At 51.6% G+C, this 15,366-nt stretch overlaps 1 protein-coding gene across 1 annotated transcript; it reads right to left on the bottom strand.

Moving 5' to 3' along the window:
• Positions 1-2,591: 2,591 nt before the first annotated feature.
• POLR1E (RNA polymerase I subunit E) lies at positions 2,592-15,346 on the bottom strand. The gene is made up of 12 exons (XM_071731810.1): positions 15,217-15,346; positions 14,570-14,673; positions 13,234-13,310; positions 11,452-11,537; positions 10,825-10,880; positions 10,303-10,447; positions 8,494-8,601; positions 7,943-8,039; positions 7,419-7,552; positions 6,113-6,194; positions 5,193-5,324; positions 2,592-2,997 (listed from the first exon to the last, which is right to left on the bottom strand). The coding sequence occupies exons 1-12, from the start codon at positions 15,284-15,286 to the stop codon at positions 2,838-2,840; spliced, it is 1,251 nt and encodes a 416-aa protein (XP_071587911.1). The 5' UTR covers positions 15,287-15,346; the 3' UTR covers positions 2,592-2,837.
• Positions 15,347-15,366: the final 20 nt, after the last annotated feature.

The following is a 15,366-nucleotide window of genomic DNA, read 5'->3' as shown; positions in this document are numbered from 1 at the left end:
CCTTGCCCCCTCCCCACATCACCCTGATGTCCTGATTTCCCCAGGTTTGGTTCCTCCTTGGGCAGCCACATGCCTGGTGCAGTCCCAGTGTGCTCTCCCCCTGCATCCTGCAGTGTGTCCCCCATCCCTGCCAGAGACCCCCAGGGCTGGGGAAGTTTGGGGAGGGGGTGGCTGTCCCCCAGTCCAGAATGCTGAGCTCCCCTGGGCAGGGGCTGGTGCTGCTGGGGGTGTCACTGGGGTCCCCTGGGGCTGTGGCAGGGGTTTGCTGGCCACAGCCCCCCATGAGCAGTGCTTTCTGCCTTTGTCTCCATCTCACTCAGAACGAGCTGCCCAGGAGGTTTCTGGTACCAGCTGGCGTGACCACATTGCACAGTCTGGTGTCATCTGCTGCTCTTCTGCAGAACAATGCTGTTAAAAAACGAAACATCCAGTTCAGTGCTTCTTTAACAGGAGGAGCACTATTTCCTGTAATTTCAGGAAAACTGTCTGCCATTAATAATAAAATAATAATAATAATAATAATAATAATAATAATAATAAAAATAAACCATGCTGTATTTTAAAGTTGTCTGCAGTTATGTAACAGCTGCTTCCCAGAACTGAGAGCAGTTGGGTGACTCTTTGGGAAGGGGGTGGGAGGTGGGCACCTGGCAAGCACACATCTGGAGGGTCTCGTGCTCAGGATTGGTTTGAAACCAGAGGTGAGGGACAACATTGTGAGCTGTCAAATCTCTGACACTAACTGTGTGTACTTGCATGTTTTCATGTCTGCATCTACATTTATATGTGTATAGGGAACTAAACAGCACAGCTGCAATAGTTGGGGGTGCTTGGGCTGCTGGCAGCAGCAGGGGATGGCACACAGGAACTGCAGTGGTCTGAACTTGCTCTTGCTTGTAAGGAACTACTAAGACTCTCAAAAATAAAGTAGTGAACCTCTAATATGAATCTGAGGCTGCCTGTAGTGGCCTGGAGGATAGCAGAACATCTTTGTGTGCAAGCATATTCTAGAGGCTTCTGACTTCCACCAGTCATCCAAAACAAAAAAAATCAAAACCAAAAAGCCCCCCAACAATGAGATGTGGGATCTTTACAATAGCTTTAACATCCTCTCTGCACTTTTTGCGCTTTGGCACACCCAAACACACCATGGAAGCTCCACATGCTGTCAAGCAGGCACCCAGAGAATTGTTCAGAAAATAATACATGCAGTTTTACTTGCTTCGCAGAGCAAGAATTTTAACTGCAATACATGGAGAAAGAGCTCAAAGAGGTCCTGTGATCCAATACCCTCAAACCTTCCGTCGGTTGAGCTGGAAGCACAGAGTTCAAATACAGTTTTCAAATCTTAACATTTATACTAAAACTCACTATGGAAAACCTCAAGTGTTCATGCTGACCTCATCCTCACAAGGAAAGAAAAAAATAACAGCTGCCCAGGGAGGTGGTTGAGGCCTCATCCCTGGAGATGAACGTTCAAATTGAGGCTTGAGGATGTTCTGAGCACCCTGATCTTATGAGGGTGTCCCTGATACTGCAGGGGTTGGGATGGGATGACCCTGAGAGGTCCCTTCCAACCCAAATCATTCTGTGATTCTATGAATTAATCCCTCAATTTTTTGTTAAGTACTTTTGAGACTTGTGAGTACAGTTAGGACTTCCAGACACAAAGCCAGTAAAGAGTGTTCTGTCCGTGTGTGGAGAGCTCATCAGGCAGTAATTAATTTCCAATGGCATTTGCTAATCACAAGACACTTTTTGTTCTAGTGTTCCACAGGTCAGAGCACAGTGGGAGCAGCCTGGGTGCTGCTGCTCTCCTGCCAACCCCTGGCTGAGCTCTGGGCTCTGCAGGGTGGGCAGCAGCCCCCAGACTCCCTCAGCTTTCTGGGGTCACTGCCTGTGGCTCTGCTGGGTTTCCCACCCCCTGTGCAGAGTCTGTGCCCACCCATCACCCCAGCACAGCACAGACCTTTGCAGTGCATTTTCCTGCTTGTCAGTTAATTCCAGGACCCAAATTACCATCTGAAGCAAAGACACTCAGAAGACTACTCTCCACATTCCACAGTCCTCCTGTTTCATGCAATCTGCTTCTAGAGGTGACCCTCAGCTTTTCACAAGTCCCAGATACCTGCAGCCTTGCTTGGTGAACACCTGCCATGGGGCTCACAGGCCACAGCTCCAGTGAAAAGGCAGAGAAACCAGCACAGAAGTCACTGTCCCAGGGACTGGGAATCTACAGCTGTGGGTTCAAACTAACCCCATCTTCCTGAAAATGACACCAGTTTCAAGTCAGCACGATTCTCCTGCCTCTGGGCAAGAAGCCATTGTAGGGAGTGTCAGAAATATTTTGTCTGTGTTGCATCTTTGCACTTTCTCAACACAGAATTACACAACAAACACACAGAGCCAAGAGTGTGTGCAAGTAATGCTTTGCCTGGTCTGTCCTGTTCTGTGCTTTCTACTCTGCACGTGTGAAAAAGGGGTAAAAGCCAACAGTCACTGCCAGAGCCAATGAGACAGCATCAGTGGATGTCCTGCAGCTTCAAACCACGCTCTCTTATTCCAGCACAGCCTACATCCTCCTCCCCTCGTGCAGATATGGAGACAGATTTTTTTATTTCATCTTTCTCTACATAAACAGAAAAAAAGCAGTTTAGTGAGGTGAGCATCTGCTCTTCCAGCCCAGCCTGGGGACAGGGTCCCAGCAGGGCTGTGTGATGATGCTGGACAGCCTGATCCATCAGGCAAAGGCATCCCCATGGTGCTCCATGTGCAGAGCAGCAGGTGAGGAAGGGACCTGGACCTGCCCTTGCCCCTGTGCAGATCTGACAGACATCTCAGTTCATTTTCTTGCGCTTCAGCCGGCCCCCAGATGGCTTTGACTCGGGCAGGGGCAGAGACAGAGTGCCCAGCTTGTGATTTGAGTCGTTCCCAAGTTCTGGCAGTCCCTTGGCCTTGGAGATCTTCAGCCGCATGGCTCTCGCGATGTCCATCATCCTGGAAAACATCAGAGACCTCATCAGAGGGTGCAGAGCACGGGGAGAAGCCAGAAGGCCCAGTTCTTTGCACCTCCGGGCTACCATGGAGACAGGAGCTGGAAGTATTCAGAGGCTACACAGCACAACTGTCCCCTCCTGGCCACTAAAATGGTCCATCCTCAGCTGTATGGAGAGGGGCTTGTTGGCGACACAGCTTCTTGTCCGAGCCCTTCACCCTACACAAGCCAGAACACACCTGGAGGCTTCTCACACAAAGGACAAATGGCATCCCAAGGGAAGCCTGCAGGGAACAGGGGAACCTGACCTCAGCTGAGGACACACAAGTCCCAGAATCCTCCTTTATTATCTTTGAAATGCCAACAAATTCAGTTGGGAAGGGGCCTTCACTCAAAGAAGATGGAGACTCCCTATTTCCAAGGAGTCCCATGGACAAGACAAGGGGCAATGGGCGCAAGTTGCTCCTGAGGAGATTCTGATTGAACACAAGAGAAAAATTGCTCACCCCGAGGACAGTCAGACATGGGAATGGTCTCCCAGGGGAAGAGGTGGGTTCCCCCACTCTGGAAAGTTTAAAGTCTCAACTCAGCAGGGTGCTGAGACACCTCAGATAAACAATATCAGAAGGGTTGGAGCAGAGGATACTTCAGGTCCCTTCCAACCTGACATCCTGTGATTCTATAAACTTTCCCACTCCAAGCAAGGATCACCTCACCAGGTGTCCCAGGGCTATGTGTCTCTCCTCAGCTTTCGTGGCAGGTCCCAGCCTCCTCTCCCCTCTCAGCACAATCCTGTGCCCTGTGTTCCCAGCTCCAGCACAGCAGTTATGAACAAAACAACTGTGAAAACCAACATGGCTTCCACAAAAAGCTTAGTTCCAAAAAGAGAAATGTATGGAATAGAACAGCAGACACAGCTGTTAAACCCACCACTACCCATAAAAGAGCATAACTGGGAAAAAACAGAAGCCATTGCACCAAGGGTGACCAGGAAGCTTGCAAAGCCAAGAGGCCACACAGGGCTCTGATCAGAACTTACTGCTGGACCTTAACAGTCCAAACAGAGCCCTCAGCACAGCCCATGGTGCCTTCCCAGCTGCAGAGAAAGGGTGTCTGTCCTTCTGCAGCTCCCACCAGCCTGCAGGACCTCCAGCCACCCCAGTGAGGACAGATCAGTGTGTCTGAGTCAGGAGGAACACATCCTGGGATCACCATCACCTGCAGATGGGCTGGGAGAGGGACACTAATGAGCAGGGCCCAGCAGCCACAAATAGGGCAGCATTAATGAGCTGTGGGGTGGCTGATGGGACCTAACCCTTCCTGAATTATCCCACAGGACACCAGAGCTGGAGCTGGCAGCAGACTCTGGATGACACCTGCTGGGAAAGGCAGATCTTGCAGCCAGCAGCCGATGCACATTCTTCCTACCTGTTCTCCTGGGGATCAGTGAAATGTCGGGGAGAGCTAACACAGAGCTAACACAGCTAACACAGCCAGGGTTGTTTGCCCAGCAGCTGATTTTCAAGCTGTTTTCTGCCCATTCACTTTTACTAAACCCTGATCTGGCAAATCCTCCTCTCAAACCTACAGCCAGTAGTTCTGCTCATAGTTCTCTTTTTGTGGTACATTCCTGGAAGCCCCCAAGCCCAGCAGAAACACGACCCTTGGTGCGAAGCCCTGAGTGAGTGAATTTCAAGGGCCTGGGATCCCTGCATGTGAACACCAACCACAGGCTGTCAGCATGAGTGTGAGGACAAAACCCCTCCTGGTACTGCCAGCTGCATCAGGGAGGGGAGCTCTGCAGGAAGAGGGGGCTCAGAGGATAGGGAGGTGAAGAGTGATGTGTTTTGTCACAGAATGGATGGCAGTGGGTAGGATTCTTCTCCTGGAACTGGCCCCAAGTCCCTTTTTTGCTGCCTGTCTCAGTTTCATTCCCTGCAGAGAAGCTGAAGAACCTCTTGATGCACCCAAGGTCCTCTTAGCAGCAAGTGCCCTTTCAGAGCCTCTGTTTCAGAGCCTTCAGAGCTCCTTCATGAGCACCAGGGCTTCAGAACAAAGCTTCAGCACAGTCAAAAGCCCATCTGCAGTGGAGGGACTCACTGCCAGGTGTCCCTGCACCAGAGCAGCTCCAGTGCTCTCCCCCAGGGCCCTTTGCTGGAGGATCACAGCACATCTCAGCAGGTGTGAGCAAACTCACCTGCTCTCCTGGAGCTTCAGGTCATTCTGCAGGATGGTGAGGTCTGTTTGGAAGCTGTTGATGTGCAGAGCCAGTGCAATGACGTATGCTGCGATTTTTGCCTTCATGGAGGAAGAGACCAAGTTCTGAACACTGCATGGAGGAGAGCGAGAATGTTTGGGATGAGAGTCACTGAAGGCAAAACACAAACCCCAGACAGAACTGGAGACCAAGTCAGACATGACTAACATCTGCAAACAGAAAAAGAGCTCAGAAACAGAGGCCTCTGACCTCGGGGGCCAACAGGCTTCTCTGTTCCCCTCACATGTTCACCGTTTCTGTGTAGAACTGCAGGCCCTTGGGTTACCACCAGGCAGCCTTGACAAAACCACCAACTAATGGCCCTTCAGCCCTTTGGCAGGCAGGTCCTTGCATGAAGAAAGCAAAGAGAAGCTGCTCTAAGGGCATGCAGCATTACTACTAACAGCACCTCAAATAAACAACCCATCCCTGGCTGAAATCCTCCCTTTCTCACTGCTTTGGGACAAATCTGGCTCATTTGGACTTGAATTCTCTGCTCATGCCTGCAGTGAGACAACACAGCAGCAGACAAGGGGGAAAGGAGGACCAAGCAGGGAGCAGCTCCCCGGCCTCTGCTCCAGATTCTCCTGGATGACCTCCAGGGCCAGACCCTACCTTCTACACCAAGCCTGGTCACTGCTGGCAGGGCAGTGCCTGGGCAAACCTCGGGCAGAACTTTGTTCTGTGCAGACACAGGTGCCATGGCAGGAGTTAACCAGTGTGAACCTTCACAGTGTGGTCAGTGTAGGTTTCCATGGAGAATCCACACAGGGAACTCAGTCCTATGTTCAGCCCTACACTGCTGAGGTTCATGATGAACTCTCTGCCTTAAGACCATCATAGCAAGCACAGTTCCTTACCTGCCATTGTTGTAGGTCAGTGAAGTGAAATTCTTCATGAGTTTCCTGCTAATCATGTGTGGGCATTCAGGACCCATTGGATCTAGGACAGAAAGAGATTTGCAGTGGAATAAGCAACCTGCATCCTAGGATCACACAGAACCTAGAAGGTGCCTGCACAGTCCATTTGTAGGTCTCACCATTTTTCATGTCAGAGAGAGGCTCCCAACAGCTTTTATTTCCTTTACTAATGGGATCTTCCACTTGTGACACCACCCAATCTAAAACCTGTGCATGTGCACCTACCCATCCACTTCTTTAATGTGATCCTATCACAAAATACAATTCAAACTGACACCACACTCACAAATTCCCATTAGCATCAAGGCAAGCCATTTCCACATCCCCCTTGGGGCAAATCTTCTGTCTCCAGAAATGCAGGAAGACATTCAGAGACAGGCTTGCCATTTCCTCCTGCCTCACACCTCTGACCCTGAAAATGCCAACAGTGACACTTTCAGCACTGACAAGGAGACTCAGGTGCACAAGTACTGCAGAAGATGGCAAGTCTTGAGCACCTCAACCCAAACATTTCGTGCAGTGCTTTCCCACCACAGCAGTGGTTCCCACCATTTTAAAAGAGAGATTAAAGAAAGGTTAAAAGAAAGATCCTTATTCCCCTACTTTGGAAAGTTTAAAGTCTCAGCTCAGTGGGTGCTGGGACATCTCAGATAAACAATAATATGAGAAGGGTTGGTCCAGAGGATCCTTGAGAAGATCCTTGATCTTCCAACCTGACATTCTATGATTCCAGACAACAGAGATCACATTAAGCTAGTAAGCCAAGGATGATGAGAACATCCTTGAAAGCACAAAAGGACATATAAAGGAGGTATTGTGTCCTGTGTGCCTCTGACACCTGGGATACGATGGCTGGATGAGGTGAGGAGCTGAGTTTCCAGCTTCTTGCCTTGCAACCGAAGTGTGAAAATACAAAACATGTTTATAAGTACAGAACTATCAATAAACTAGGAAGAATCTCAAAATTCCCTATCTAAGCTTCCCTGACTCCTGCTAAGAGGATCCCATGGTACCATCCTGAGGCACAGCAGTTATGAAAGTGTTCAAAAGGATCAGACATACATCTCTCAGCAGATGCAGATCTAACAATCCTTAACAGCATGGAGATCCTCAACACAAAGGCAGCTGCTACAGCTGGCTGTTTGATCACAGCTTGTTCTGGGCAACTTTAATGTTTCCTACTGCAGTAATTACAGACCAAGTCTCAGCAGGGGGCTTATAATGGAGGAGCTAGAAAGTCTCTTACGTTTCTTCTTGATCACTTTCAGGTAGCTGAATTTAATCAGGGTGTCCAGGAACCAGAGGCATCGGGCTTTGTGGTCTCGGCTCTTCTCATCAGCAGGCAGGAACTTCAGCTCCTCTAAAACAAAGGAGCAATGGCTGAAGGAGAAAGAGGGGGAAGATGAAGCTTGAAGAACCAGGACCCAGCTGCATCAGAGGACAGGACACAGCTGTAACTTCAGTGCTCAGCTGCCTGAGAGGAGCTCCCTGGTGATGGATAAAGGGCAGCCCCAGAGCCTGCCAGGTGAGCACACCTTCCCATCAAAGCCCACCTCATCCCTTCCAGCCACCAAGGTCCCTGCACTGCAGACTCAACAACTCCAGGTGTGGGTCCACATCAGCCTCTCCTTCCAAAGCAAGCCCCACAGAAGTCAGAAGGTGGCTGGGACACCACGCTCAGCCAGCTCTGCCATCCTCCTCCCAGACAACCACCTACTGACCCTGCTTTGCCCACCTTGACTGCTACAAGGCTGCTGGCAGCAGCATTACCTTTTATCTTCAGCTTTCTTGGTGATCTCTTCTGGAGTGATGTTAACAAACACTGCTGCTGGAACACGCAGGGCTTCATACTCTGCTGGGGACAGAACTGGTAGGGTTTTAAGGAAAAGAACAAGCACACCTTTGCTCTGCCCCTGGTCTGGGCAGCCCACAGTGAGACAAGCTCCATCCACTCCTGCCTTAGGGAGCAGGGAAGGAGGAGCAGGGGGCAAGGACAAGAGTAGGAAGCTGGCTAGCCACAAAGGTCTTTGAAGAACTATGGCTCAACCAGCAGCCACTTCTCCTGCCCAGCTCACTCCATTACTGCTCCCAGCTGAGCTGCTGCCAATTGAGCAGATGCAGACACAGCATCTGCTGTCTGCAGGACAGACGCAGAATATGGGACTTATGGGCCCAAAAATCTCAACGCAGCACATCTCTGCTCTTGTGGCTGGTAAGGAGGGAAGGCTTGGCTCATCCTGGCAGCACTCACTCTCACAGGCCAGACCACCAACAGTGGGGATCACAGGTGTGGGAAACCACTGTGCCACAGGAAAAGATACTGTCCTCAAACTTGTATACATTTTCTGGCTTGTCAGCATCTTCATTACAAGGCGGGAGGAAGACGGAGACATTCTGCACATCGTCCTGGGCCACATCCTGCATCAAAGCTTTGGAGGGAAGCAGGAAAAGGGAGTATTTGGAAACAAAACCACAGAAAACACAACCACAATCCAAATCCACTCAGTGGTGTCTCTTGGGTCAACACCAGTTAGTCACTGGGGGGATTTTCAAGCTTTAGAACTTCAGTTCAGTTTATCTCATGGGGCACAGCAGGAAGGAAAAGGCTACAGCCCTTCCCTGTTCTGTTTTGTTGCTGCCACATGTAGGTGCTGACTGTACAGAAGGCATTGCAGCAGGCACAGGAAGGCTGAGAACTTCTGGTGAGACTGCCACATACCAAGCACTCTGGGCTTTACGCTGGTGCCATCACTGATACCAAGAACTTTCTGCTCCTTAGAATTTAGAAAAGCCACTCCAGACTAGAGAAAAATCTAGGAAGTTCCCCAAGACAATCTGGTTGCCACTTCTGCAGCTCAGACCTGCAGGGTGGGCAGAACATGATGTTTCCCCCCTGGACTCCATAGGACATCCACCTGGCACAAAGCAGCTCTGAGAGCACAGTCAATAGCCAGCCTGGAGCACAAGGGATGAGAGCCAAGGGGTCTTACAGTCAAAAGATGTCTCTCCAACTCACAGCAAATGAAGCTCAGATTCCAGAAATGCTGGTGGAAGGGAGCTCTGGAGGTCTCCTGTCCAGTCTCCTGCTTAGAGTAGGACAGGCTACAGCTCCAGACAAGGGCAGAATCCTCTTTGCTGCAGGCTCCTCCAGCCTGGCTCAGCACAGCACTGGGGATGGCACCTGATAGGGCTGAGGCCACTTTCCAGGGAAACCAGGCTACAGTTCAACCTCATGAGTGTTCAGCTGTCCCACTTCACACCAGGAGAGTCCACTGCCTTTAGCCCAGCAAACCCATATCCAGGGACTCCCAGAAGAGCCCCCAGGGACAGACACTGATGGCACAGGGACTTGCCCTCATTCAGACAACTCCCACACTAACTCTAGCAGGATCAGGAAACAGCTTCTCCTCCAGCAGAAAGGTCTGCTCCTGGAGTTCCTCCAGTTGTGCCCTTCGTCAAGGGAGGTGATTCTCCCTCTCCTCTTCTCTACTCTGCTCTGCTGAGACCACCCCTGCAGTGCTGGGTCCAGTTCTGGAGTCCCCAGCATCAGAAGGACACAGAGCTCCTGGAACACATCCAGAGCAGAGCCCCTGAAATGCCCAGAGGGCTGAGCAGCTCCCTGGGAAGCCAGGCTGAGGGATTGGGGTTGTTCAGCCTGGAGAAGAGGAGGCTCCCAGGTGAGCTCAGAGCAACCTTCCAATATCTGAAGGGGCTCCAAGAAAGCTTTGGACACGGGGGGGTAGGGAGAAGACAAGGGGAAAGCATTTAAAATGGGAAAGTAGAGATTGGTGTTGGACATGAGGAAGAAATCCTTTGGGGTGAGAGTGTTGAGCCCCTGTCCCAGGTTGCCCCCAGAAGCTGTGGCTGCCCCATCCCTGGCAGCGTTGAAGGTTGGATGGGGCTTGGAGCACCCTGGGCTGCTGGGAGGAGGGGATGGAACTGGATGAGCTTTCAGGTCACTTCCAACCCAAACCATTCAGTGATTATGTGATTCTCAGCTGCCAGACCAGCTGCTCCCTTGGCCAGTCCAAGAAAACCCTCTTCTCCTTCTTCCTACCACACCAAGCAAGGGAGAGGCAGACAAAGACACTTCTGACTGCCTCCACTGAACCCCATGACCGTGCTCTTACCTGCAACTCCCTTTGTATCTATGACATTTGCTGCTGCCTTTGTCACAGCAGTGCTCAGGACATCGCTGCCCACTGCATTCATCCGCCGGGAGCTCAGTGCTCGCTTCTGCTTGCTGGTGCCAAAAGCCTCAATGCACAAATCCACCTGTGGCAAAGAGAAGCCCAGGAAGGCACACTGCTGAGCTGGGGACAATGCATGCAAGAGGAGAGCACAGCTAACCAACACCTGTCCCACACTCAGAGGCTCAAACGTTTCTCTGGACACAACCCAACCACACGGCAAGCACCGATCTGCAGGGGTCAGGGAGTAACTGGGACTGCAATCAAGGCTGAAATAATGATTAAAGTGTTGCCCAGTGTGGCACGAATAACACTGCCTCACAGTCCTCTGAAGCACAGAGTATGCCTGACCAGCACAGGTTCACCCTGCAGTAAACCAAACATCAGGGCCTCAGACAACCACCACCTGCCCCTGTCAGCAGGGTAATCACAGCAGAATAGGATGCAGGGTTTCCCCTTTACCTTTTCCCTGTAGGATTTCTTCTGATAATCTGTTGTGTCATCAGGCATTGAGTTATCTATAAAAGAAAAAAAAAAAACAACACCTCAGCATGTGTGGGTTGCATGAGCCAGGACAACACACACCTTCAGCATCCCTTCTGGTCTGACCCATTTCTGAGAGACTTGGCACAACAGCCCCAGATCTCCTCCATGGGACTTTGTCAGTGAAAGAATACACTGAATGCAAGGGAGTGCACCCAGAATGAAAAGGAAAAGCAGGACAATTTCTGCTATAAAGCCTATGAGCACAGTGCATGGACTGCAGCAACACCCAGGGGGAAAATCAGCTCCCAGAGGACTGTATTCTTTGGGTTTCCCTCCTCTGGTCAGCCAGTAAGAAAAGAAAAGCTCTCCCACCCAAAATGCTGCTCTTAATCTCCCCCCTATGCTTCACCCTCCTTCCTGCTCTGTGTTTCACATCACACAGTGCCTTAAAAAGAGAGGGCAATGTACCCTCCCTCTCCCATGCTGAGGGAATAATGCTGAAATGCAGCAAGATCAGGCAGGCCATGGGGAGCACAGCTGCCAGCAGCTGAAGGCACAGACAGCTCCAGACTGCTGCCGGGGTTGAACACAGAATCCTCCTACCTGACAGCCAGGGCTGCATGTTGAATATTTCAGCATTATAGACTTCCATTTGCCCAGACTCTTTGTCTAACACGCCAACAAAATACCTGGGAAGGCAGAGGCAAGCAGTCAGCAATGGACAGATCCATGGGGGGATGTTCTACAACACATGGTGCAGTGCCCTGCGTGAACCCTATCCCCTGCCACTGCTTTTTTGACTTGACAGTACAACTTTCCCGTGCAGATTTGGAATCTTAGAATCACAGAAAACCAGGTTGGAAAGGACCTCAAGGATCACCCGGTCCAACCTTTCCAAACAAAAACATCTCTCGGTTGAAGTGCACCAGCCCTTTCAGTAGTTTCATGTCACAATGAAACAAGCTGCCTCCAAGGCATGCACTAGGTATTTCAATATAAAACAGACTTGTTACTCCAACTTACAAGTCTTAAGACCATTGAATTAGCTTTGAAATGCACAGTCTGGGTGCAAGAGTGCCAGCTGCTTGTTCTCTTTTCTTTTTTGGTGGGTCAGAACCCTAGGTTTCCTAAGGTTCCTTTGCTAGCTTTCCTAGGTTTTCCTATGCAGTTCCTTTGTTATTTAGCACCTGGATTCCCTGTAGCCACTTCTCTGCTTAGCACGAGTTTCTTTTAGCCCCCAGAGATGTGTCTGATGTATCTAAAACAGGATAATTTCCCTTAGGTAATTTCCTTTTTGTCCCATGGGGGCAAATGGTTTGTGCAGCTCCTCCTCAGGTGTCCCTCATCCCAGCTGGAAGGGGCTGTACATCACCTGGGCTGACACTGATCAGGGGATCAGCTGCACCAGATCCTTATCCAGCCAGAGGAGTTTGCCCCATCTCACCCCTTCTGACTGCTGCCTGAGCTTGCTCTGCTCCATAACATGTCCTCCTAAAACTCAGGACACACCTGCACAGCAGTTGTGAGAGCAGTTTTAAGCTGACAACTGCCAAGAGCAATGGGAATGGATCCACTGGAGGAAATCCACACGCAGGCAGCTTAGGAAGGTGTGGGAGTAAAAGGGACAGAAGGATACGGTGGAAAAACTTGAAAGAATAGCAAGAAATTACTTAATTCATTCTTGCCTGCATCTCTGGAGATCCTGAGGCACATGTAATGCAAAGTTGGTACCTGAAGCTGAGAGTGCATCAGCAGACAGCTGCCTTGTTACCTTCCATAGCTCAGCATCTCTAGAAGTCCAGGCAAGAACCACGTAAGCCACTAACACCATCTCCTCATCAGCAACATGAAATGTTCAGAGATGAGAATGCTAAATGTGCCTAAAAATCATACTGCATGGATACCTGTATCATACATATTCATTAAACTAAATTAATTTCTCCAAACTCGAGATGAAAAAGCCCCTTAGTTTCTTTTTTTTAGCTACAGTGCTTGAAACTGAAGGCTGTTATATCTGAAGGTTCAGCTCCCCTGGTTTAACCTCTCAGGAAGAACCAGCAAGGTTATCTGCAGCATGTTTTGACAGGCTGCTTGCAGATGTGAAACCTGTTTCTCCCACAGCATGACAGAACAGAACAGAGCACCACAGCTGGCAGTGGCCCACAGTGATCATCTACTGCAACTGCCTGGCCAGATTAGGGCTGACCAATTCTTAAAGCAAATTATTGAGGGTGTTGTCAGGGAATTTTCCTGCAGTGCACACATTTGACATTGTGTAGGTGAGCAGGAACAGTAGCACACATCCAAGGAGGAAAGAAATGCTGCTGTGATGTTGATATCTGAGCAACTCCTCTGCTCCCACCCCCTTGTCCCTGCCACCCCTACCTGCACAGAGAGTTACACTTCATCACCCCACTGCCAAAGTTATTCCCCACATAGGAAAGCCTTTCAGTTTCGGAGACCTGAAAAACAAAGACAAGTTGCTTGAACACAGGGCTGTGGAAAACCTCCTCCACATCTACTTTATCCTCCTCGGTGCCATAAAGCTGTAAATCCAAGCAGGGGATGCCAGCTGTGTGTAAGCAGATTTCACTTGGCCCACTGTGGGTATGTTCTGCATCAGACCAAAATCTTTACAAGACAGAAAACATTTCTTGAAGCTGAAACTATCCAGGACACACAACTCTGCCTCAGCTTTCACTGGGCCAGAAAATGAGGAACCACTGCAAATGGGAGCCGTAATTTGGAGTATACCTCTGTACCTAACAGGGGCTGGGACACTTAAAAATGGGAGATCAGTTAAAAAATGTCAGAGACACTGCCAAGTGATAGCAATTCACAGACTGAAAAAGAGAGCAGTGCCACCAGGAATGGCTCAGCCACCCAGATGTGTTCCCATATGTTCATGTCTCTGCTACATCCCGGTTTATTTCCCCTAAGGATTTTGGCTGAAAAGTCATTTATTCCTTGAGAGTCATCCATGTAAGCAGCTGCAAAACTGAACAGGATCTGAATCACAGAACACCAGGCTGCAGGGGCCTCAAGGATCATCTGGTCCAGGCTTCCTTGGCAAAAGCACAGTCTAGACATCTTGGTCCAGCATCAGCACTCTGTCCATTTGGATCCTAAAAACACCCAGTGTTGGTGAATCCACTGCTTCCCTGGGGAGATTATTCCCAGGGCTGATGGTTCTCAGGGTGCAAAACTCTCCTCTGGTATCCAATGGGAATCTCCCCAGGATTCACTTGTACCCCTAAACCCTTTTCTATCTGAGTCCTCACAAGAAGGAGCCTCCATCTTCTTTGAAGCTCTTCACTGAAACAGAAATCTCCTTACAATGCAGTTTAACAAAAAACTGGTGAAGAGTTTACTGTGCTGGCTGTGTGCACAGCAAGGGTTTGGTGACCACGTGCAGGAGCTGCTTCAGGATAGCTTTTACCTTTAAATGTCATTTCCCTCCAGGATGTTAAAATAAACCAGGAGCATGCCCTGCTCCGGGAGATCAGCCGCTGCCCGGGAGCCGGGTTATCAGCAAAACTCTCAAAATATTCGGAGAGCTCAGCTCTGAGGGGGGTTCACCCCCTCCCACCTGCGGATGCCCTCAGCTAGAGCCCCCTCACTGCACGACCCCCCTCAGCACCACGAGCCCACCCACGCTGCCCTGCGGTCCGGCACCGACAGAACCTGCCCCGGGACCCGCCCCGGTACCGGAGAGCCTTACGAGGATCCTGCGGTGCCGGTATCGGGGGTGTGCCGTGTCCCGGTGCCGGTAGGCAGTGAACCGCATGCCGCCGGGCTCCCGCAGCCGCCCGTTGGAGAACTGCACTGCACCGAGGAGAGAGCCGGGTCGGACCGGCACCGCGCCCCCCATGCTCGGCCCAATCCACACCGGACCTGCTACCCTCCAATCCTTGCCCGGTGCCCCCCTCTCCCTCCTCCTCCCCCCCTCCTTCCGGTCCTGTCACCTCACCTCGGTCCGGTGTCTCCTCCATCGGCCCCGCGCACCCCGCCTGGCACTGACCCCCCCGTCTGGTGCCCACACCTCGCCCCCATGCCCTGCTCCCCATCCCGGCCCCGTGTCCCCTCGCCCTGTCCCCGCTCCCTGCTCCCGTCCCGGTGCCCCCAATCCCGGTGTGCTCCCGCCCCATCCCCGCTTCCTCGCCCCAGCCCGGTGCCCCCCGCCCTGTCCCTGCTCCCTCCCCCGTCCCGGTGCCCCCCAGCCCATCCCCGCTTCCTCGCCCCAGCCCGGTGCACCCCTCCCGTCCCCGCTTCCTCGCCCCCGTCCCGGTGCCCCCGTCCCGTCCCGTCCCGTCCCGTCCCGTCCCGTCCCGTCCCGCCCCGTCCCCTCCCGCGGGGTCCGGGCCGTACCGATGGCCGCGGGCTGTCCCATCTCGGGGTCCCCGCGGTACCTCCAGGTGGCGGCGGAGGGGGCCGCCATGTCTCGCGCGGGACGGGGCGGGGTTTGGGGAGGCCCCTCCCACGCGGTGGGCGGAGCGCGCTTCCCGCCTGGCCCCGGGC

The sequence above is a fragment of the Heliangelus exortis genome, chromosome Z (assembly GCF_036169615.1).
Source record: "Heliangelus exortis chromosome Z, bHelExo1.hap1, whole genome shotgun sequence".
NCBI lineage: Eukaryota > Metazoa > Chordata > Aves > Apodiformes > Trochilidae > Heliangelus > Heliangelus exortis.
Note: the sequence above shows the minus strand (reverse complement) of the source record. Positions and strands in the feature narration are given on the sequence as shown.

Bases quoted from the DNA above. Each gene is read 5' to 3' on its own strand.
- POLR1E (XM_071731810.1), bottom strand. From the start codon at position 15,286: ATGGCGGCCCCCTCCGCCGCCACCTGGAGGTACCGCGGGGACCCCGAG. The intron at 11,538-13,233 runs GTAGGGGTGGCA...CTGCCTTCCCAG, and splicing joins AAGTGTAACTCTCTGTGCAG to GTATTTTGTTGGCGTGTTAG. The intron at 2,998-5,192 runs GTGAGTTTGCTC...GATGTTTTCCAG, and splicing joins CTGAAGCTCCAGGAGAGCAG to GATGATGGACATCGCGAGAG.